Below are 26176 nucleotides of genomic sequence, written 5' to 3'. Positions count from 1 at the left end.
TTATAGATATGAGCTAGTCCAATGCTAGACCCTTAGGGACCGTCTACGCGCTAGATCATGTTTGTGTAACAATCACTACATTTCATGCATATTTTCTACTTTTTAGAATCCTTACTATTTTGCATGATATTTTCTCTATATGTATATCCCTTATCCCTATGTGCGAAACATGATATTTAGACTTGCATTCCATTTAGAAAATTCGACATAGATTAGTTCATTTGCTTGACTAAAATTAGGAGAGTTACCTTTCAAATATAGAAAATGGACAAGTATAACTTCTTAGCCTTAGCACACTTGTATCTCCTCTATAAGAAGAAAAATTGAGTCACGAATCTTAGTTCCTTGTACCCGTTATGTTGCATTCCTCTTTTAGGTCACGTATACTTATATATTATAATTTTTCTTTTTCTTCGATTCTCACTCTTTGCATATTCGTGATCTCTTCTAGGAATCATTTTGGGCATCACAATTAATATGATTCGCACCAATTAAACTTTGAAGAGATATTTCGACCCTCCCGATATCCATTAGGTCTAGATTTGCATCCATATAGTAACATTCAAATGTGATAAGTTTTATAGATTAAATTAAAAAAAAATTTTACTAAATCACGTAACTAACCTTGGTTAGATTGAAAGGATGCCTTAGATCAAATCTTTACCTTCTCTTTCTTCAATCGTGACTCCCGAACTCTTTTCTCTTGTTTTTAAAGACCTGGAGTCGTTTAAAAAGGATTTTACCTATTTTTTATTAAAAATACATTTTTGGGTGACTTAATACACCTTAACTCAATATTAAGTGGCGACTCCTATTTTTTTCTTAAAAACCCTTTTTAAACTATTATGTTGGGCCAAAATCGTCGCACTTTTTAAGTCCCATTTTAGGCCCTTTTTCTTTATTTATTCTCTAAAAATCAAAAACTCATTTTTCGCTCAAAATTAATCAAAAATTCATTTTATAACTCGTAATTTTATTTTTTCAAGAAATGGGTGGGACAGCCATCTTGGTGTTTACAATACCTCTATCACCTTGCAATTTCACTAGTTCACCATTTCTCTTAAATAAGACCTACAATTGTCTGAAATCAATTGTCAAAGGACTATAAGCTTTCATCCAATCCACCCCTGCAATTAGATCATAGGGCTCCAGATCCAAGAGGTATACATTCTGACAAAACTTGTGACCTTGCATACTCCATTGGAATCCGAGTATCCACTGATTGCAATCAAGCTCCTGTCCATCTTCAATTCTGACTTTAAAAGGCTTGTGCTGCCTTATAAGCTCATGCCATCTCTATGCAACCAACTTCTTAAGGAAACAATTAGAGCTTCCCCCATCGAACAATACAGAAATTTCAAAATCCTTGACCATCCTTGCTAATCTAATGGTGCTAGATAGTACATTCCCAATGACTGAATGTAGGGACAATTCAATATCTTGTTTGTGACTTGTTCCCACATATTCTATTACTTCTTCTTCCTCATCTATAGCAATAATCGTGTGTATTCCTTTGTTCTTACACATATGGCCTGACCCAAACTTGGCCCCACACTTAAAACACAGGTTATTTTCTTTTCTGTATTGGAACTCTGTTGGTGTGATTTTCTTGAATTGATGAGTAGAATTCCCCAATTTCTTAAGATCTCCTTCATTCGTGGATGATGCATTAGTTAAAGGAGATCTGTTTGTGGGTTTATGCATTTTGACCAAAACCTTGAGTTCTTTTTGTAACCGACTGAAGTAGCTTGAAACAAAGTAGTTTTCACTCAAACCAAGATTTTTGAGCAGCATTATGGCCCTCAACTCCTCAAACCTCTCTTGATAGGCCATTACTGTGGAAGTCTGCTGTAACTTGTTGAATTCCTCTACCCTATCCTCATCCCCAAGGGTCCCAAATCTGCAATTCGCATCCCTCTTGAACTCCTCCCATTCCATTGCCCCTTTATCTCTTTTTGAGCTTTGGAACCAGACATTGGCTATCCCTTCCAAATGCATTTCTGCAATCAACAACTTCTGCGAATCCATGATCCCGTATAGATGGAAGAAAGTCTCATATTCCTGGACCCAATCCCTTACCTACTTCCCTAAGAACTTAGGAAATTTCAGCTTAGGCACACTAGGGATAAAAGCATTTCTTTCTCCTTTATCTTGATTCATCTGCCCTTGCCTGGAATTACCTTGCAAAGAACATGTGGGGATGGCAAGAATTCCCCGTTCCTACTGAGAATTCCTTGTTGTTTCCTCCAATTTGTTCTGTAATACTAGTTATGAGAGCTTTCAATTCTGTAGAGTTAGACATCATCTTCTCTTCCATGAATTTAAGTCTCACTTGTGGAATCCATGAAAGGCTGTAATCTTGCTTCCTGCCTTTTAACCTGCTTTTCAAGTGTTTTAAGACGCGTACCTTCTACCATAGCAATGAATCAAGCTTTCTAGTCCAAGGATTGGAAGCACTGATACCACTGTGAAGAGAGCTGCAAGTTGCAGCAGAATTAGAGAGATGAGAGAAACTAAGGCTTGAAGAAGAAGAAAGAAAGATATTATTCAGAAAATTGATCAACAACCCCTCAATCTAGCTACTCTACGTTCCTTATACAACACAACTCTAGCTTCCTTGTCAATTATTTGCTGACTCAGCATAACAGTCTAACTAACAAGAAAGATTCCATTTAACTACATGAAAGAAATATATTCACATTTGCCAAAGAATAACTCCTGGTCTAGTATCATTACATCTCTTTCTACCATTGGGAAGTCCATCTCCAATGAAGATCTTGTCACCCCAAACATTACAAGGTCTACCGATATCTTACCATACCTTTCTTTTTGAATTGCCCTTTTTCGATTTTGTTGTTCATCAACCACTTTTGCTTATTGAAGACGAATATATTAAGATTGTTTCCTCACATGGTTCACTCAAACTACTGAAAACTACTCAATTAATGTCAAATTCTGCCTATTCTAATTCAAACTCCAATTGCGGTCGTGGATTCAATAATGACAATCATATGGTTGTGGATGATCAAACTTTAGAGAGGGTGGTCATGATTTCCCTATCCAAGATTCGTTTTCCAATGACCATTCACTCAAACTCCATTATCTTATTGAAAACTAATCAATCAATGTCAAATTCTACCCATTCTAATTCAAATTCCAATTGCTCCGTGGATTCAATACTAACAATCGTGGTTGTGGACTATCTAACTCTAAAGAGGATGGTCGTGATTTCCCTATCCAAGATTCTCTTTCCAACAACCATTTATTACAACTTTTCAACCTATTTCTACTAGTATACTTGGTCAAGTTCCCACACTTACTCTAACACTAGTTTCATCCTATACTATTTCTGTTGCTATCTTTTTTGCCGACATGATAAATTTCATTCTTTCTTCTACTCTACACTAAGCAGAGGAGGACTCGAAGGGGACTAAACTGCCCCCAGACCAAAACAGGTGTATCATGCACCCGCTGGTTGTATTCCAGGAAATCTTGAATTCTAAATACAATCAAGGGGTATTGAACCACCTAGTTACACCCAAGGAGCTATAAGTCTTGTCCCTCTGCCAACTGAGCTAGCTCAATTGGTTTCCTGCTACTATCAATTTGCCAAATTTGTAGTCACTTTAATCATACTACGCTTGAATGTATTGATCATTTTAATCATTCATTCGTGGCCAATACCATTTCAAACTCTTTTGATGTACTCAATTTGGAGGAGATATCCATTACAACTTCGTATCCATATTTTGCAGCATCATCTATTGATGCTACTCATCCTTCTTTGTCTACATCTTATTATGGTAATTCCCGAGTTATGGTTGGTGATGGTAATCTACTTTCTATCTCCCATATTGGTCATAGTACTTTATAAACTTCTGCTTGTCTTCTCTATCTCAAAAACATTCTTTTGGTTCCCAATTTAAGCAAAAATCTTTTATCAGTACATAAACTTTGTGCAAATAATAATTGTTATATTAAGCTCGATGTTAATCTTATCTATGTTAGGGACAAGATAAGCAAATAGCTCATTCTCAAGTGTATTCGTCGTGGTTTGTTGTATTCACTTCATTAGCCCATTTCTACACAAACTTCTCATGCTACCTTCATTATTGCTGCCTTCTAAAAACCAGACTGGATCGCTCGGTTCGACCGGTCAGATCATAAATTGGTCATAGCTCTAGTCCGATGCATACTTTCGGTTGATTGGACTTAAAAATCGAATTGAACCATTCGAACCGTAAGAATCGGATTGAACCGTTGAACCGGAATTTTTTTTTGTTTTTCTCTATTAAATTAAAAAATTAAAAAAAGAATAGGTTTTTCTTAATCTTAAAGACTAATTATTAAATGTCACATCCACTCACTTTCTTCTCATTTTTTTGCCTCTTATCAAGTTTGTATATCTATTTTCTATTTTCTTGACTTTCTCCAAACTCCAAACTTCCTTTTTTATAAGTTGCAATATCTAAATCTCAAAAAACGTGAATTAAAATTTAAACTCGCAATGTCTAATTCCTATAAACGTGAATTTTGTATAATTTCAGAATATTGTGGTATTTTTGGGTTGGATTTAAGATTTTTTTTGGTAAATACAATTTAGGTTGAGATAAAATTTATTTGTTTCAACTTATAATTTAAAAAATTTATTTGTGAAAATCCAAGTCCTTTGAAAAAGATTAAATTTTTCATCATATAAAGTCTTAAATTAGTTCAATGCATGTCTTATTTTATGCATATATATATTTATATAAATTATTTTTAAAAAAAAAATCATTGTACCAAGGTTGAACCGGTTTGACCGGTTAAATCTCGACCCGAACACCTCACCGATTCAATTAACGGTTCAAGTTCCAAAATATTGCATAATTTTCGTTCAAGTTCCATTTTTTTTAGTGGGAGAACTCGAATTCAAAAATTCTCACTTATACTCCCTCCTCTCGAACCACCCAACTCATCCCTCCTCCAAGTTCCTGTTCCTAGATACAAACAAAAATGTCTTTTAATCATGTAATTCAAGTTTGTAATTTCATGTTTAAAAAATAAAATTTGCAATTTGCTGGGATGTTGCTATCGGCGGGTCAATTCTAGTTGTTGCACATTGTACTGAATTTTCACTAAACTTAACATCAATCTTGTAAGAAAATTTATGCACACAGAAACTGAGAGCCTGAGATGCTTAAACTTCAACCAAAGACAAGATTTTGAGAAGATGTAACATCAAATCATCATCATAGCATGGTAATTCTAACCAAGGTTATTCACTACCCAATAACAGAAAGAAAGAATTTTTTTTTTAAAAAAAAGAAACATTAAAGAATTTCTCCTTTTTATGATTAAAGTTAAAGAAGTTTGAATTATTCCATCAAAGATTTGGACTTGGGCTGGCAATTCACATGCGACAGGTAATCCCACAAGCTTGATCTCATGTGACCTGCTGCTACATGCTAGGACCATTATATGGGAGATGAAGAAGATATAGAGGAAAAAAATAGTAAAATTAATAAACAAAACGTAAAGCAAAAAAATAATCAACCAACTATAACGTGATGCACTTGGGATTGATGAGAGGGACTGACAACCGAATTTGCAAAGAAATAAGATCTAATATCTCTTTGAGCTTCAGTCTTCATTATTGATCCTTTACTTACGCTTTCATAGGCTTTTTATTTTTCTGGAAAGAATTATAATGTTCTATGACAATTTGAAAAATAATCGCATAGAAAAGGAAAGGAATCTGAAAATTTATCTGAAAAGGAAAATCGAATCAAGGAAGCAAAAATGTAAAAGAAAAAGCCAAATATACTAGAACAAGATCAAAAAGAATGGAAGGAAAAAACAACACTTTCTGCGTAAATTTTTTTTGCCCCTTTCGGAAAAGAAGAAACTCCAGAACACCAAGAAGTACTCCACCATGGCAGCACTCTCATAATCTTCGATATTGTCCGTTAGTTCATCAAACAACTGTTTTGCCCAAAATCTGTTTCCTTATCTGCTATGATTACTTCTGTGAATTCTTGTCCAACTTCAGAGCTTCCTCAACTAACGTGTATCACACCTTGCAAAGCACCGGTGTCTAGTGGTGGAGCTATGACAACTTTCCAGGCGGGGCACAAATGATAGAAAAATAATATAGTTTTGTAAGAAGTACTTAATAATGATGATAACATTCACTAATTAAATAACAACATATGCATTTACTAAATAATAAAAAAATGATAAATTACTTATTATCCCTTGTGACTTTACAGAATGCCAAATAACCCTCCTAAAGTTTTAAAATAGCTACATAACCCCCTTGTAGTTTTATATAAAGTGAAAAATGAACGGAATACACAATTACTTACGACTTTTATACTAAACACGCTTTAAGAGTGCATGTAATAAAATTTTAATATCCATGTAACCCCCTTATGATTTACATAAATATCCACTTTACTCCTCTGTGATTTTTGTATTTATTCACGTAATCTCCTTATACTTTTATACATGGTGGTTAAGCCGTTATTAATTTAGCATTTAAGTAAGGGCACTATTGGTATTTCAACTAATGACATTACATAGTTATATTTCATCAAATTTCCACTTTATATAAAATCATAGGGGAGTGAAATGGACATTTTGAAATGATAGGGGGTCATATGATAACAGATGAAATCACAGGGGGTTACATGTAATTTACCCTAAAAAAGTGCAAGAATCCTTTTAATTCCATATAAATAAAAGTACAAAACTTCTTAGCGTAACAAACACATTCCCAGGCTACAACTCTTTAAAACATTATTGTATCAGTACTTGTAGTCACAATCATAGAATTACTTATTATGTTTGTTATGTTTATTCTTCATTCCTTTTACTATCTATTGTTATTCTGGAGTTTTTTATAAATATATATATATATGGTAATGATTTAATGTATGTAAAGTTAAAAAATAATTAAAAAACGTGTTTATGAAAAGTATAAAAAAATTTTGGTAGAAAATTGCAATCCAAACACTACCTAAGTTGATTTTAACAAACTAGTGCGGATAAAAACAAAATTTTTTAAAACTTTGTTCCTTAAATGAACAAATTTCTTGGGTTAGTGGGGGGCACATTTATGTATTAATGGGATTAAAAAAAAATTCTTTAAACATTTTTTTTCCGACTCAAAGCAATTGACTTTTGTCGAATGAAATAAACCTAATCCCAGAGCTAATACCAAAAGCCGGCAACTCTTGGTACAGCCCCAGGGACTTATCTACCCAACTAACCCAACCCCCCAACCCGATGTGGGATAAACTACTCTAGGTGTTCCCAACCTAAGCTAAGAACCCCGGCACATGAACTAAGCATGCTAATCGTAACGAGCAGTTTGTCTTTTTCCGACTCAAAGTAATTGACTTTTATCGAATGAAATAAACCTAATCCCAGAACTAATACCAAAAGCCTAGCAGTTTGTCTTTAAACATTTACACGTACAAAACTAGCATCTTGCTATGGCCGCCGGGGGCACGTGCCCGCATCGGTCATAGCCACAGGGTAGATCGGTGCCTGTGCCTCTCGGCATCTGGTGGAAGATGGAGAGTTTCAAAACGCCCCTGAATGGTTTTGAAGGGCTCAGGATATTTATGGGTTTTTGGGAAATTAAAAAAGAAACTCACCTGGACGTTAACAACAATATAACAGTCAACCTTTTTTTTTTGGCTCCATATAACAGTCAACGTTAATGCACTAACAAGTAACAACAGGAGGCAACTTGTTATAGAATTTGCAGAGTAAGGATCCTTTTTTGCAATATTTTCAAACCTTGGGGTTTGATTAGTAAATTGGCCAAACCTCAAGAGAGTTAAATGCAATTAGACATCCTTCTTGTGATTCAAAAATATCCACGTACATCCCTTGTACGGTGAATTTAAGGTGAAAATAGATGAAAACACACTTCACTGTTAAGTCTAACATAGATTTCACCATATGCATTTCAATAGGATTGACCCGGACACCCCTGTGTCGAAAAAAAAAAATATATGCATTTCAATAGTATGGTTGGTTACTTGATTCTAGTGATGTAAGATTTTAGTAACGTTTTTGTTTCGAATATCTCCCCAAATAAGTGTTTACAATCTGCAAAAACTGTTTTGAAACATTTTTCTTCTCATTTATTTTGAGCCTGTTTTCATATATTGCAACTGTTCATTTAGGGCATTTTTGGAAGAAGAATGTGTTACTAAGGCAGGCTTCCCATTATCAGAATCAAGTTACCAGTCACACAATTAGAACGCATGGTGAAATCCATGTTAGTGAAGTGCATTTTCTTCTATTTTTTTCACTTAAATTCCAAGCACAATTGTGTGTATATAAACATTTTTTAATCACAAAGGGGGTATGTTGAAAAACGCTATACCACAGGAGGCATATATGAAATTTGCCCTCGTAAAATTATTGGTTTTTTAATGTATTTTTAACAAGTTCATATAGATCCCAGAGCTGTTTGGATTGAAGAATTTTTGGAAGATTTTTTTAAAATAATACTGTAATACTTTTTGAGATATTATATATGTAAGATAAAAATACGGTTTAAAAAATAAAAAGGTGGTAGACAACTGTGCCGTGCTTAAGATGAATGAATAATTTTTTTGGAAAAAAAAAACCTCAATCCGAACAAATCCACTGTTTTCTTTCTTAAACAAAATGTCTTTCTAAAACACCCAAAAACAAAAATGTTTGCGGGGGCATTTCTATCTATAATCTTTGTTACTTGTGCAGATTGTGTTCTGGCGTCAATTGGGTAGCTAATTAAATATCGTTTTCAAAACTATTCAAGAATGTTTTTAAAAGAAATGTTGCGATTTCTTCCAAAACATGCCATTCAAACAGAAGCATCAATTGCTTGTTCCAACGAGAATCCGAATTGTGGTCATAGTAAAATTGCAGAAGGAGAAGAAAACACAGAAAAATAATATCTATACTGTGTATAAAGGAAGAGTAGAGGGTTTGGAGTAAACATTTTTTTTGTCATTTTATATATTTTCACTTTTACCCTCATTGAAATCACTTGTTGCTTTATTACCTAAATACAAATTGCTAAAATAACTACTGATAACTATTTTTAACCATAATTAATTTAAACACATTTAGACAAAATGACGACCTCTAACTCTCTAAGCATTGTAACTACTGAAACCATCATCTGACGGGAAAAAAGATTAAAATACCATAGTTTACTTTAGTAATGAAAATTTTATATAAAATTAACTTGCAAAAAAGCATCTGAATTGCACACAAGTCGCGTGTGCCTTTAGCAGTAATTCATCACAACACTCATTTGTATATTCATACCAAAGTCCATCTATACTTTCACAACAGTAAAGTCCATCTATGCTCATATTGGTTTTTAATTAACCAAAAAGCTTGGAAAGATATGTCAAAAATTCTTTTCCATTCTGCTCCTGATTATTCCTGTTCCAATTCCAGCTATCAAATACAAATTGTTCGTGCGATTTTTTGCCAAAAATGCCTCTTGATTTTGCATTTCAAATTTATAATTTGGTAAGACATAGCTGATTAGCTGCTGAGGCTTATTCTAGCTGCTATTTTATTGCATCTTCACTAAACTTGATATGAACATTGTAAGAAACCTCAATCAAATATAAGATGAGATGCTTACCCTTCAACCAAGAAAAGATTTTTGAAAAGGTGGAACATCATATCATCATCATATCATGGTTAAACCTAACCAATTTAATCACTAGTCACTACCCAGAAACAGAAACAAATATATTTAAAAAAACGCAAAAATTTTTTTTTTTTTTTGATAACCCGGAACATGTCCCGACTCGAACTCTTAGAAACCGAGCGGGCACATCAAACCGGAGGAGTGCGCCACGACCCCACGCAGCGATTCCAGGCGAATTATAGGGGTTTAAATTCATGATAAGATTCGAATTCAATACCTCAAGGGTCCTTAAGAGCCCGCTTACCGCTGGACCACCCCCTATGAAGGCTCTTCTTTTTTTTCCAGCAAATTGTAGTGAAAAAAGTTAAAATTATTCTATCGAAGATTTAGACTTATGCGGGCAATTCACATGCGACAGGTAATACAACCTTAATCTCATGTGACCTGCTGCTATATGGTTGGACCAGTTTTGTTTCTTTCTTTCCAACCATGCCTATTTAGCTTCACCGGCCTACTTTAGCTCGTGCAGAGCTAAACAAACCAACAGCTGCCGCGTCATTCGTTCAAGAGTTGCCGTTCGTGGTTTCATCCAATTAAATGAAGGCGTGATCACACGCCAAGATAGTGCGTTGCTTCTGTGACAAGCGATGGATTTATTGAATGGGATAATTTCAGAAACCTCCTCTGAGGTTTATAACAATTTCACTTAGTTCCCTCAAAAGTTTTGAACATTACACTTACCTTCCTTAATCACTTTAATAACCAAACCTTAAAATAGGTCAAAATTTAATAAATATCCTAAAATTTCCTTATTTTTAAAAATTTAATTTATTCTTTTAAACAATTGTAAAGTAATTTGACACAATTATAAAAAGGATGAGCATCAAATTTTCATGCCAATATTTGTTATTTAATAATTAACTATAGCAATATATCTTTTGCTATAATAGGCTACTTTTCATATTGCTTTATTAGAGATATAGAATGTTTTTAAGATAGAGAAAAAAGTGTTATCTTTTTTTTAATTTATGGACTAGTTTTTTTTTAAGAAAAATTTTTGGACTAGTTTAGTGATGGATCTACCATATTTTAGTGATTTTAAACTATTTGTTTTTAGTTATTTTTATTTATCTTGATTTTGATACAAAAAAAATTTAAATAATATTAAAAGTTATCAAAAAAAATTATTAGTTTAACATTTGATCGAGATAAAGGTTAGACAGATCATTCATAATTTTTCTATATTTCTAATGAAATATAAGAGAATCATCTCTTGTATAAACATGGCAAAAAGGGGGGTTTTATTAAAATAATAAGATTATTATTGTTATTTTAAATGAACAAGGGAAGTAAATGTAGATTTCGAAACTTAAGGGATATTAAGTGAAATTATCAGAAACCTTAGCGTGGTTTCTCAAATCATCCCCCCTTCTTGAAGAGGTATATTAGATCTGCTGGTCTTATAACAAAACGTTTTATGCGTCACTGAGACCAAGATATCTCTAATGATTTGTTCTAGATTAGGATGACGGTCTCTTGACAGTAAATTGACCATTTTGTCCTACATTATCATTGATTCTTGTTACTTTAAAGAACACGAAATGACATATATGTCCTTATCATGTGTTGCGTTTGATTGAAGTGTAAGGGTTCCATCAGGAAACATCTTAAGGAAGATTCCGCAGTTTTTATTTTTATTTTTTTGGTATCATCCCCTCAATTTCAATTACTATTGGATGGTAAAAAAATTGTTATTGGCCCTTAGATTTTAGTAACTTTACAGATTTGAAATTAAAAATATTATTTTCATTGAGAGATACAATTGAAATAATAATATCCTAAAAAAACTCTAGAATTTTCTTATAATTAAACTTTTTAGCTAAAATCAGAATGAGTTTGGATTGGCTCAACCTCATTGACAGTACTACACTGGCAGTGTAATTGTGACACTCTTCAGTGTCACCCTATACTGGTTTCTCATGTGATATTTGAATAGTTCATAAGACATTATCTGAATTGATATTAATTTGTGCCCAAATTTACTAAATAAGCGCACACCTGACTCATCTCAGGTAAGGTCTTAAAAGAAAAAAAATGTGGAGAATATTAGAGAAGACAAGAAGGCATAATAGCTGATGATTCCAAGAGAAGGCTAGGAACTCATGCAGGAAAAAAGGGCAGTTAATATGGACATTGGGTTTGATGTTGGAAAACAAGTTGCAGGATAAGAGGAAGTGAATGTCTAAATTGGCCAAAGGAGAATCTACCATTCTCAAAGTTAAAAACTGCATGTAAAAAGATGGAAAATTTTATTGATATGCCTTTCGGTTTTGTGGAGCTCATTTGACCTTGGATAATTGATAATTTTTGGATGGAGGGGCTAATATGGTGCCTTAACCATTTGAAGGGTACATTGATAAAATAATCTTTGCAAGCTCATTGCAACTTTTGATAACATAGAGCAATATTTTAAAAACTCAATATGACCAAACATTTTATCCTTCTTCTTTTTTCTTTTCTTTGTTTATTTGAATTCATTTCCTATTTGATTGAAACAAGATAATGGTTCAATAAGGAAATTTAAAAACATTTGGTTCCACTATCTTAATTAACTTAACCTCCCAAGTAAAACTAACAATTATCAATTATTCCGATATCTAGCTTACAAGATTAGACACATTACATGATCTTTCTAGTAGTGAAAATTATGAGTTAGTATGTTGACTAAAAAAGACAAACATTTTTAATGTAGGGTAAGAAGAAAAGCAGACATCTTGTTTGAAATAAGATTAATTACTACTTCATAATCAGCATTGAAGGGTAGATTATGCATAAACTACTAAAGTACTAGTTGTCGACAAATGTTGGTAAATGATAATGATGGATTAACCACTAACAAAGGGTACTGTTGTTTACTTTAAGGCACCTTATTTAATAATTGTAGAAAAAAGCCAAAAATGATGACTATTGTTTGGATTGTAAGTTATTTGCCCAAATATATTTGCTTACATCACCATTACAATTTCCAATACACCTTTTTATTTCACATACATCACATCAGAAAAAGTGCTACAGTAAAAATATTTCAAATAACTTACAATCCAAACACACTTGACTTGTTAGGCATCACGTTCAAAAAGTGATTTATAGGTGGGTAGTAAACTCCAAATGGAGACCAATATTAAGGACATTAAATTTATTCCATACTTTAATGCAAAGGCAAAAGCAGAAGGAATTTAAGGTTTGTTCACACACACACGCGCGCAATAAACATAAAAGAATATTGATGCTTTTTTGGATAATAAAAAAGATTGATGTTTGGAAAATGTTTTGCAAAGGGCGTCACACTATACGAAAAATGTCATTGCCTTTGTAGAAATACTAATACAAAACCAAAAGATCAAAATTAGATTAAGTTACTAATTATGAAATTGGAAATATTTAATTCTAGCTAAAAATACCATACTTCTTATCTTTTTTTTTTTTAAAGATATATTTGAGTGAGTAGTTAATTAAACTACCAATCTCCTAAGCATTAGTACATGGCATACTTCTTCTTGAAAGCTAAACAGAAATTATGCAAGTCTTGCGTATACTGATTAGTTGAATTTTTTTTTTATTTGCAACGGCAATTATCTAGCCTACTCCAATTTTATGGAAGAGGAGGAGTCTTTAATTAGTTGAATTTCTCTTTTTTTTTTATGTACAATGGTAATTATTTAACCTACTCCTACTTTATAGGAGAGGGGCAATCTAAAGAGACTTATACGAGAGTTGAGAGTGAATCACCAGATTAGATAAGTGCACTATTACACTTTTCAAATTTCTTAAAAACAAAAAACAAAACACACTATACTTCTTGTGTAATGCACTAGGCATTAGAAGTTTAAACACCCAATCTAGTGCAATGGTTGGTTAGTTGAATCTCAATTCTTTATTTTTTGCTGTCTTTCAAATTTCAGTTCATTAATAACGTAAACACAAAGCATCTTAAAAATAAACACACACACACACACACAAAAAGCATCTTGACTTGACTTTAATATGGAAACTTGCAAAATATGCACCCACCATCCTTGAATTTGATGCCTAACCAATTCTTCAATCCAATTCTTTGTCGAATCAAATGTGGAGACGTGCATTGAAGCACATGTACATCAATTATAAATACATGTGCAACACTCGTTGAAATGTACATACACGAGGTTAAAGAAAAAATTACTCCCTCCGTCCCACTTTGATAGTCCTGTATTCCTTTTTCATTTGTCCCAAATTGTAGTCCACTTTCCAATTGAAGAATGTAGTTGTATTTTAATTTTCCTAAAATACCCTTATTCAATGTAAGTAGTTGTTACTATAAACCTACCCCATTTAATGAGAGTTGATTCTTTTTTTACCATCAATTCAAGTTCCCATAAAGTTGTACCATATTTAATGTGAGGGTATTTTAGGAAAATAGCAATCTAAATTTACTTTTCCAACAAAGTTAACTATTTTTTCTTAAACTGTGTGAAAAAAAAACAGGACTATCAAAGTGGAACGGAGGGAGTACATATTACTTATTTTTCGTGTGCACATGTTGCTTTTCCTTCACTATGTTACATAATTGACCCAATAGTACAGCAGTTGGACGGATAAGCAGTTGTGCCTCCATAAACTAGGGTTGATCACACTAAACTCTTTTGAACTTTTGGTAGCGTTGCATTTTGCCTCTTCCAACGTTTTATTTCTTGTCTTTGTCCTTTCCTTATATGGTTATATTCGTGATGGCTCTCACATCTTAATTGTTCACATTTGGCTCATATTTCTTTACCTTCATAATATTCTTTCCTTTAATTAGTATATACTAATATTTTGTTTGTTTAATACGACTTTGTATGTAGAATTCAAAAAAATTTTCATATTTTTTTTAAATTTAAAAATACTTTAAAAATGCTAGTACTTTCTAATTAATCATATAAAGCACGTAATAAATACTTTATGTATTATTATACATCAATTTTTGGAAACGTTTTAGAATTTGAGTAAGGATAATAACATTCCTCTCAAGTTGAAAATAAATAGTAATGACATATATCATAATTTCTATAAATTTATACATAAAAAATAGGAAAAATTGTTCAAAACATCCCTCACATTTTGCAAAATAACTTTTTCATCTCTCACTTTTAAAAATATACTTTTACATCTCTTGCAAATTCACATTGGTCAAATTTGGTCCCTACCTAGGTTTCCGACTAGTTTTTTGTCAAAATTCACTACGTGCCTCGTAGATCATCATTTTTGAAGCGCAAAATTGTCAAATTAAAATTTACATAATCTGATCCATAGTCCCTCACATTTCACAAAATGAATTTTTATATCCCTCACATTTTACAAAATAATTTTTTCATCCCTCATTAATCATATGTATGAATAACTTTTTTTTAAACTCCTGTATATATCTATTTAATTTCACTTGAACAGGATATTTAAATAAAATCAAATAGAGATATATTACATGCTATTGCGGGCCCTCCTTGTCCCCCACGTTCCGACAGGAATGTGGGTCGCCGTACTCTTTTGCCACGTGATCGAAGGCCACTAGCCACTCGGAAGAGCATGGCCCTACCAGGATGAACAGTGCTATTGAGTTGCGTAGAGAACAGTGCTCGCATACTGTTTTGCAAACCTTCTAGAGCATAGCCGTTCAGTGTATTGGGTTGAGTAGATCTTAACCGTCCCATCTTCCATTGGATGATGACGTGGACCCCCCTATCCACCGTCCACGTGTCCGCCCCGAGCATCTTTGTAATACTTGCCCACATGTCCACCGTACTCTTTTGCCACTCGAAAGAGCGCGGCCCTAGCATGTAATATATCTCTATTTGATTTCATCTAAACATTTTGTTTAGGTGAAATTAAATAGATATATACAGGGGTTTAAAAAAATTTGTTAGTTTTTCATTCATGTTCATTTTCTTTTACTCGAAAATAAAAAACAAAGAAGACATTTAATCTTAAACATTATTAAATGTTTATATTGAATTAAATTTGGACAAAAAAATAAACAAAGGAAAAGTATGACAAAAAGAAATAAGTGATTGACATTTTCAAATTTTAAAACAATTACAAGGCAAGAAATTCAACTGTTGTCTTAAAGGTGGCGAGTAGAAATTTCAGATTTAAATTGCAATTTGTTAGCATAACTATAGAATTCAAGTTAGGACCGATTAATTAGATGGCCATATTACACAACTCAATAAATAAATTATTACCAAAAGAGAAAAGTTTACAAATATTGAATAGATTCACATGGTGAAATCAAATAGATATATATAGGTTTAAAACAAAATTGTTAGATTTAAACCCATGTATATATCTATTGAATAGTATGTGTACAACTACAATTAGTTTGTTTAGGTGAAATCAAATAGAGATATATTTTATACTATTCGTACTATTCAGGTGAAATCAAATAGATATATACATGGATTTTTAAAAAAAAAACTATTCATACACATGATTAATGAGGGATGAAAAAATTCATTATGTGAAGTGTGAGGGATGAAAAAGTGCATTTTATGAAATATGAGGGATAAAACAATTAATTTTGTGAAATATAAGGGACTATAGATCGGATTATGTAAAATTTGACTTGACAATTTTGCCCCTAAAAAATGATCACGTGCAAGGCACATGATAAATCTCGATAAAAAACTAGTTGGAAATCTAGGTAGGGATCAAATTTGACCAATGTGAATTTGTAAGGGACGTAAAATTATACTTTTAAAAGTGAGGAACGAAAAACGTTATTTTACAAAATGTGATGAACGTATTGAATGATTTTTCCTATAAAATAATAAGCTGATGAGTAGTAATGAATTCAATTGCTCACACAAGGATAAGAGGTAAGTTTGGTGTAGAGTAAAACATTTGAAAGTTTTAAAATTTTTAGGTATGTAACTTTCACATATATTCATATTATTAACGTACAATTTATATACATAATTTTGCTTAACTAGTATTTTGTGCTGAACTTTTAATCATAGTTTTAAACAAAAATGCTCATCATATACATATATATAGTGTCCCGTATACCTATCCTATACTTTACTAAATACATCCATTTTTTGCAATTTTTTTGTCTCTTCTGCTCGAATAGATGAAAAATTCAATTTGACAGTAGGTCATTTTTTAGAAACATACATGTGTGTGTTTAGACCTGTACCTGTGGCTACAATTGTGGACATACGATCAATCATGGAGGTGTGACATGAATGTTGCCAAAGTATTTGGTCTTCTTTCTCTTTTTTTCTAAAAGAGGCAAAACAGGGGGAAGAAAAAGGGGGAGGGGTAATAAGAACAAGAAGTTCTTGATGATTTAAGAGTTTAAGGGAGGGAGAGGGTTAACAGAAGGAAAAACGTAGTAAAAATGAGAAACAAATAAACAAGAAAAAGAACAGGGAACATAAAAAAATGATTGGGTAAGTAAAAGCAAAAAAAAAAAAATCTAACATTTTATTAGTAATGTGCCTGGGTTTGGGGACATATTTTGCTAGTATTTTGGTTTAATGAGCTGATTTAAAAATTTATAGGGGTTAAAGTATATTAGCGGTTGTTTGGATTGCATTTTTTGAATTTTTTTAAAAAAAAGATTAATATTACGCTTTTGAAGATGTTATGTATGTGAGGTAAAATGGTAGAGAAATATATAAAAGAAATTTTCACGGAAAATGTGAAATTTTGCTCAACTAACCTGCAAAAATTTATTTTTAAACAATAAAAGAGAATATAGTGTGAAAAATTCAAGTGCAAAAAATAATTTAAAGATATTCAAGCATAGTTTATTCAAAGTCATGAGTTTCTTTTTTTCTTGGAAAAATATTAATGTCTGAAATATATATCTGGGTCTCCCAAAATTATTTGGAAGGAAAATATATATGCAATGTATAGACATAATAATGAAGAAGGGCTCAAGAAAAAATGAAGAAGAACATATATTTGACATTCAAAAAATCTACTAAAATTTGGTAGGGACTTTCTTTTTTCATATTTCATTGACATCTATGACAAGAGTTTGATTCTCATTTAACTAATTTTTTAGTCTCATCATTGCCCTTCTTCTCATAAGTTTTTATTGTTTTTCCTACCAAAATAAAACTAATTGAACTTGTACTATATTTGGTTGAATCTTAATTATTCCCTATCGATGAGTTAAAAAAAAAACTCCCTAGATGCATTTTGAAGAAAGAATAATGAGAAACATACCAGCCACCTAAAAGCCCTATTTGGTTTGCAAGCTTTTATATTTTTTAAAGAAAGATATACTATAACGGTATAATGTATCCGAATTAAATAGATGATTAAGAGATGTGTGAAGTGATTTTTTTCGAAAAATTTACAATCCAAACAAGTTCCAAAAAAATGCTACTAATAAAAAGTACCGCAAATGTATTGGATAAGATTTGCTAGTAATAAATAAATAATAGTACATGTCTAATCTGGTCTGAACGGCTCGATTTTGGAGTTTTTTGAACGTTAACATTTACCCAGGTGTAAAATGTAAAAACGACAGGCTCCAAGATACATTTGAATCGGTTTCCAAAATACGAGACAAGTGCACGAATTCAAACTTTACAACTGTCAAAGGATATTCTAGTAATTCAACCAAAGGGCAATTCCGTCAAACGACTCATCTCTCGGATTTAAAAAATTTCAAAATCTCAGTGATTAGTACTAATTACCCAATCCCAACCGTTGATCGTCTTAATCCAACGGCATCTGTTAGCCCACAAGAAATAGGAGGGAAGCAATATCAGCCGTTGATCTCTCGTCCGCTTTATATATAATCATCGAGTAGGGTTCATATTTTTCCTCACTCTCACACCCCCATCATCTCTCTCTCTCTCTCTCTCTCTCGTTCGAGTGGCGATTTTTGCTCTCTCGATCGAATTTTCAGAACATATTCTCGGAATTCTCTTAATCAAACTCAAGGTTAGTAGTTTAATTGTTAAATTTCTGACATTGATATATTTCTCCGTTCAATTTAAATCGCATTTCCTCGATTTCTTGTGCCGCATTTTCTCAAATGTTTTATTCGCTTAATTCGGCGTCTTTTAGTGTATAGGTGATCCGTGTGAGATTATTTTGCTTTGCATTTATGGAATTTGTGGAAATGTTAGCAGATCGTGGGGTGTTTTACCCCCTTTTTGATTGTTTTGATCGAAATTTTCTTTATACAGATCTGGTTTTTTCATTTCAGAGCAATTTAAATCAAAATTTGTGGAAATGCCGGTGAATTTTATATTATTTTTTATTTATTGAAATAGATTTTATGATGTAGATCTGTTCTCGCTGTTGTTTCACTGTCGATTTTTGTCACAATTATAAGAATATGAATGTTTTTTTTTCGAGGTTTTGTGGTTGGGGACTTTGTAGATCTATCTCTGAATACCTTGATTTGGTGTCAAATTGCTAAAATATGCTTTTAATTTTGTGATCTTATAAATTTTTTGCGGATCTGAGTGATTTCATTTTATTTTGTTATGTATAGTGATTTTGATCTTTACTGATTTCTTTATTTTTTTGGTGAAACAGCAATAAGTATATCTAGCATTATGATGTTGCTGTATTGGTTATGCTCGTTAAGAACGGTTTTCCATTATAAAAAGGAAAATCACTTAATTATTCATAAAGCAAAAAAAAAAGATGAAATTCTTTGTAATGCGCTATTCTCAAGTGTGTATGGTTCTTAATTGATGTTAACTTGTTGGCCAATGTTGTTCTGAATTTCAGGAAAGATGAGAGAAATCCTTCACGTTCAAGGAGGACAATGTGGCAACCAAATTGGATCAAAGTTCTGGGAAGTAGTGTGTGATGAGCATGGGATAGATCCAACTGGACGATATGTTGGAACCTCAGATTTGCAATTGGAGCGTGTTAATGTGTACTACAATGAGGCATCTTGTGGGAGGTTTGTACCTCGTGCTGTTCTTATGGATCTGGAGCCCGGCACTATGGACAGTGTCCGCACCGGTCCATATGGCCAGATCTTCAGGCCTGATAACTTTGTTTTCGGTCAGTCTGGTGCTGGAAACAACTGGGCAAAAGGGCATTATACTGAGGGTGCTGAACTTATTGACTCCGTTCTTGATGTTGTGAGGAAGGAGGCTGAGAACTGCGACTGCCTTCAAGGTAAAAATATACAGGTTTGATACCCTTAATTTAAGTTCTGTAATGCTTTAGTAGATGAACTGTTAGTTACTGATAATGTGCTGTTAATTGTAAATTATGTAATTGGCTGCCTAGATAGTATTTTGGTGAGTAATTTGGTTCTATTTTAGCCAATGCTGCATATATTGAAGATATTTAGAACATAATTAGAATGTCTGGCAGATTAATGCTAATCTATGAGTTCTTGCTAAAGCTCAGTTTTAATGTGTGGCTCACTGTGTTGCCTTTGGCAGGTTTTCAAGTGTGCCACTCACTTGGTGGAGGAACAGGTTCTGGCATGGGTACCTTATTGATTTCAAAGATCAGGGAGGAGTACCCTGACAGAATGATGCTTACATTCTCTGTTTTCCCATCCCCAAAGGTTTCTGATACAGTGGTGGAGCCATATAATGCCACTCTTTCAGTGCATCAGCTTGTTGAGAATGCAGATGAGTGCATGGTTCTTGATAATGAAGCTTTGTACGATATCTGCTTCAGGACTCTTAAACTGACCACTCCCAGCTGTGAGTGTCTTCTGAATTATTTCTTTTAATTGATTTTTGTTTTGTCACTTCATTTTTTTAAGCTTTATTTGTTGGTATCATTAGAAATGGGTCATGATTTTATTGCATGCTTAATATCAGAAATTTCTGGATAACATCTTTATGGTATCTGATATTTGAAGTACGAGAAATATGTCACTGTTATCATTGCCGTTGTGCCATTTTCAGATCTAGTTGTCATGTGTTTCTATAGGTATTGATGACCTGATAATAATGCTGCATGTGCATTGTTGCTGTTACATGTGTATAGATCTTATTGATTCTTGGAGTCACATGTTCTTTAGATAGATATTCATTTCCATCCGTGTATTGATAATCTACTTTCATGTTACCTCTGGTCAAGTGGGTGCTGCTGGTTGACCACATAGAATAGATAATTTGCAATTAAGGGACCACATGAAGATCAATTTTTTGCCACTGCTTTTTAGCTTTTAGTAGTTTCTCATATTTACAATCTATGTAGACTTAATGACTTGGGATTTGTTGCCATCTGGCATATTTGTGTGTGTTTGTTAAGAAGTGATCTTATGATACCTGCTTATGTAAAATGTGGTTATACATGGGAATGACTTAAATTATGTTCTTATTACTTGACTGTTTCAGCTAGTTCTCTTGCATCACAAATTGAAGCCACTTTTGTGACCCTGGTAGTAGGATATTATTTTGAAGAAGATGGTGATCCTTCAACGGTCTAATTGCATTAAATCTAATTTAATTGATCATGAGTTGGGCAGCCATGAACTTGATTAGCAGCTTTTTGTTTGTTGTCCCACAATGTTTTTCATCTACATTTTGTTTTGTCTGATTTATCTTATCATTATGCCTCTTATTTTGTTCTTTCAGTTGGTGATTTGAATCACTTGATTTCTGCAACCATGAGTGGGGTGACTTGCTGTCTCCGATTCCCTGGCCAACTCAATTCTGATCTCAGGAAGCTTGCTGTCAACCTTATTCCCTTCCCCCGCTTACACTTTTTCATGGTTGGCTTTGCTCCTCTGACCTCTCGTGGTTCTCAGCAATATCGTGCTCTTACAGTTCCAGAACTGACCCAACAAATGTGGGATGCAAAGAACATGATGTGTGCTGCTGACCCGCGTCACGGACGCTACCTGACTGCATCAGCCATGTTCAGAGGCAAGATGAGCACCAAGGAAGTTGATGAGCAAATGATCAATGTCCAGAACAAGAACTCTTCCTACTTTGTCGAGTGGATCCCCAACAATGTGAAATCAAGTGTCTGTGACATCCCACCTAGAGGACTCACGATGGCATCAACCTTCATTGGCAACTCAACATCGATCCAGGAAATGTTCAGGAGAGTGAGCGAGCAGTTCACTGCCATGTTCAGGAGAAAGGCTTTCTTGCACTGGTATACTGGGGAAGGAATGGATGAAATGGAGTTCACAGAGGCCGAGAGCAACATGAATGACCTTGTTTCCGAATACCAGCAGTACCAGGATGCCACTGCAGATGAAGACGGTGAGTACGAGGAAGATGAGGAAGAGGAGGGCGTTGATCATATGTGAGAGGATACCTATTACTTCATATAATGATATATAATTCAGTATGGACTGTCATATTTTTTTCTCCTTTTTTTTGCTTTGGGTTAAATGCTATTTTGGGAAGGTCAAAAATTTCCTGGTTTTTGATCTGCCTACTTTCTGAGAGAGAGGTAACTGGTATAAGGTAAGAGAGTCTGAGAGATGGTGCTTATGGTGAGGAGTATTTTGTTTTGTATTGTTCTGTTGTCCTTCACCTACTCCATATTTTGTCAAGTATTTGTAGCTTCTTCTAATGCTGTTAAATGGTTTTTTTTTGTAATTAAATTTTTATATTTAGAAACCGGGTAAGGTATACAATCTCGCCTATTCTTTAAACGATATTTTCAACCCAAATACTCCAATGGGCTTAATTATTTTAGGGCTTCCGCTTCCATTTCTTGAAATACGAGTAATGCTAATAGTGAAAACACTTCATTATATGTCAATTCATTTACTTTACCCTCAACGTATCAAATGCAAAATCAAAGGGAATTTTTGGAACTAATAAATTTTCACTTAATCGAAATTTCAAGATTATTCTTTATCATGGTCCCCGCTTTGCTGGTCATTCTTCTAACTAATTGTTCATACAAACGGGAAGCAGAATGGAAACAGCCAGAATAAAATGGACAACCCATACATTTTTTTTATAAAATTAGAAAGAAGATAAACAGTCCATATATACCACTAGCCAAGAAAGGAAAGAAAAAAAAAAGGTTTGTATTTGGATGGCCTGCATTTTTTATGAAAAATTATATTAGTATGTGTCACATGTGGTGGTTTCAACTAAAGCAATCTTTTTTTTCTTTCCATCCCCCACAATCATCTTATCCCCAACTCTTTTTTTGAGATAATCCTTATCCCCAACTCTAAACATAGGATTCAAACTTTGAACCTAACAATAAGAAGAATTTTAATCTCAAATTCTTGTGGCCACCTAACTGATTCTTGTCCATGGAATGTAAATTGCATTTAATTGGGAGAATAAAAAATAAGAATAGGAAATGATTGTACTATTCTAGATGAGAATGAACAGGCAAAATGCGAACTTTCGTAACAATAGAAGGATCTTATAATTTTTTTTTTTTTAATTTTTTTAGGGATAATCAAAAACCTCCCTTGAGTTTTCTCCTTATACTTAGTACCTTTGAAGTTTTAAAAATATTACTTACCTCCCCATTAGTTACAAAAAGACTATATTAACCCCCACTTGATACATAATTCATATATCAAATAAATGGAACTCAAAAAATAAAAAGACTAAAGTGAAGTTTGTTTATCTTTTACATTTTGTAATTGTAATAGAATAGGGTATGCTTTCTTTGTTTATTTTTGAGTTGATTTTTATAATGATTAGTACAACTTAAATGCTTAGGTCATGAGTTGAGAAGAAGTTAGGAAAAAATATAAGATTCATAAGAAATCAATTTTAAGCACATATAATTAAATTTGTAGTAATGCATTTCTTTACAAATATCTTTGTTATTTTTCAAATTTATATTTGTATAGATCATAGTTTTGTGATGTGGTGGTACTACTAGAGATTATTTTTTAGGTGATGGTTTTTCTTGGAGTAAACAAAGTGGTTGATGATTATTTTATTTAGCAAAATAAGCAAAAGGGTAGTTTAGGATTTTTGAAAATTTTGTTACACAATAGCAAAAATTAGGGAAGTAAGTGATATTTTCAAAACCTTAGGGGAACAGGTGTCATTAACAGAAACCTCAAGGGAGGTTTCTAATATTATCCTATTTTTTTATTAGTGTAAATGGGAAGTTTTGAACCTGAACACCTTACTTACGCTCGCTTCTCCTATATCATCCAATCCATCCTTCCCCTAAACTTACAATGTTTTATGATAGCTTTCTTTGAAACCAATTGAACGATTTTTTGGCAATAGAAAGCAATTGAAAAGAAATCCGTTTCGATGTTTGAGAAGTCTTTTTGATGTTGTTTCCTATAGCTTATGAAACGTAAATATGTTAAGATATAATGTACCTGTACCTCATACAAGTTTACAGAGAAAATCAATTTTTTTTTTAATTTTTGTTTGGTGATTGTAATTGATATATAAGACTGTTAATAGGTCAGGTTAGCCTGAGTAAAAAAGGCCGATGAGTCCAATATTTAATAGGATCTGATAGAGTTTGGAACTCAATTATAGGTCCGAATTAAATATGAACGGAGTTTCAACCTCACTAAGCTCAAGGCCAATTAAGGCCCAACCTGTTCATATATATATATATATATATACTAGGCATTGTGCCTCGCGAGTTTTGCGGGGTGCCCCATTATGTATGCTAATCATATATGATTTTGATTGATCTGTATTGATATAAAACAGTATAATTGATTTATATATATTGATATATATTGATTAGATGGATATAGAATTTTTATTCATTTCTATGTATTAGATGTACATAGGATTTTTAGTGACTTGTATATTTTTTTGATATTTAATAAGCGAATAAACATAAAAAGAATTTCTATTTTTTTCATATTTAATATTTTTGGTATTATATATATTTTGGGGAAAATTAATAAATAAGTGAATAACTATAAAGAAGGAGGGAAAATTATATACATAGAAATAGCATCAAAGTTATAATTATTTCATATAAATAACATATATTATATGTTAATACAAAGTGGTATTATTGCGGTGGAGATGTTTGATTATGATTCTTGAATAAAGTTTCTGCTGAAGAGGTGCAGATGATAATTGTTTTCATTGAGGAGCGTGAATAGGATGACACTTCCTTCATGTAGGAAGTGTTTTTGCGCGAATGTTGGCCAACCTTCTGTTATTTCTATTCCTTCTAGTTGAAAGATCCATCGGGTTTTAGCGTAATAGCAATTGATCATTCCTGCGTCATTTGTTTGTATATGTGATGGTATATCACCGACGAGTAACTGAGATAGAAAAGAGGGAAAAAATGTCGTTGTATTATGAAAGGAGAATAGGAATGTATTGTATGAATGTAATTTGTATGAAACTGACCAGAGATTCGAGATCATCTGCTCTTAGCATTATATAAAATGAGAAGTGGGTCATTAGTCTTTCTTCTTCTGTGAAGAGCGCTTTGGTTACAAGAAAAGGAATGGGTTAATTTATTTTATAATAGAGAGATAAGATTGTTTTATAGAGAAAGAGTTGCTTACTGCATCCAATTGATGATTGTGAATGATTGAGGAGGATGTTCCATTCATGACAAGCTAAACAGTTATTTGGATTATATATGGCAACTCTAAAGACCATACATCCGATGTGCAAAAAATGAAGAATGGAGCCATTCTATATGTTGTGGTCTTGTATGAATTTGTTCCATCCAGATAGCTGAAAACTGGTATCGAGTTTGATGAACCATGTGCGATTTCCATTTCGTATAATCATTGTGTTTGTCCAGTAGTTTCTCAAATGTGGATAAAATGATGGATTAATTCTCTGGAAAGAAAAGGATGAGGTATAGCATAAAGTACGTGAAAATCAAGATATGTAAGCATGAGGTTTATTGGTTTACCAATCTTTCTGGGTATGCTTGTCTATATTCGACGAGAAATGAGCTTGGCGATGAAGCTGAGATTTTGATAGATGCATAATTTATAGGTGGTCAGTGGAAAATAAATAAGCTATATTTTAGTGAAGAGAGTGTAAAATGTATAATATGTGAATATAAGAGGAGAAAACTTACCGGATATTAGTTCTGGTGGTGGATAGTCGGATATGAATGATGTGAGCCAATTTGATGCATCAAAGTGTGATGACCAATGTTGAAGATGGGGTTCAATAAATCTGGAACCTATAGCTCTTATGAAGTTGGTGCTGATTTCATATGCAAAGCTGTTATTGGATATTGGGGTTGTTTGTCCATTAATAGTATGAAGATAAAACAGGCAAGCTATCAGGTGGTCATTTTCTTCTATTGTTTCTATTGTCCAATCTATGAAAGTTGGTATTGCCATGAGTTTTCTGGGTTGTTTGATTTTAGTTATATTTACTTATATTTATGGTATTTATAGTGGTTGTTGTTGGTGCATAACATGTGATATGAGTGGGTGAATTTTTGTATTATTGTCGTATTTTTTTATGTATTACTTTGGTGGACACGTGAATATACAGTAATGGATTGGAAAAAGACAAGAAGTTATTATTTTGTTATGTTAGTATTTTGATGAAACTGTTGTCATGTGAATATATAATTATGTTGAGATGTGTCAGA

The 26176-nt window shown here is 32.9% G+C and overlaps 1 protein-coding gene across 1 annotated transcript; it reads left to right on the top strand.

The window, feature by feature from the left end:
• The first annotated feature begins 18507 nt into the window (after positions 1-18507).
• Positions 18508-22207, top strand: LOC113695413 (tubulin beta-5 chain). The gene is made up of 4 exons (XM_027214508.2): positions 18508-18631; positions 19433-19831; positions 20104-20373; positions 21256-22207. Exons 2-4 carry the CDS (start codon positions 19438-19440, stop codon positions 21936-21938), a joined length of 1347 nt encoding a protein of 448 aa, XP_027070309.1. The 5' UTR covers positions 18508-18631; positions 19433-19437; the 3' UTR covers positions 21939-22207.
• The last annotated feature ends 3969 nt before the right edge of the window (positions 22208-26176 follow it).

The sequence above is a fragment of the Coffea arabica genome, chromosome 6e, assembly GCF_036785885.1.
Source record: "Coffea arabica cultivar ET-39 chromosome 6e, Coffea Arabica ET-39 HiFi, whole genome shotgun sequence".
NCBI lineage: Eukaryota > Viridiplantae > Streptophyta > Magnoliopsida > Gentianales > Rubiaceae > Coffea > Coffea arabica.
This window is presented reverse-complemented; position numbering and strand designations above follow the sequence as displayed.

What these genes read in the sequence shown, in the direction of transcription:
- LOC113695413 (XM_027214508.2), top strand. Translation starts at nt 19,438, where the DNA reads ATGAGAGAAATCCTTCACGTTCAAGGAGGACAATGTGGCAACCAAATT. An exon ending in GAACTGCGACTGCCTTCAAG is followed by an intron (nt 19,832 to 20,103) that starts GTAAAAATATAC and finishes TGCCTTTGGCAG; the next exon opens with GTTTTCAAGTGTGCCACTCA. An exon ending in TAAACTGACCACTCCCAGCT is followed by an intron (nt 20,374 to 21,255) that starts GTGAGTGTCTTC and finishes TTGTTCTTTCAG; the next exon opens with TTGGTGATTTGAATCACTTG.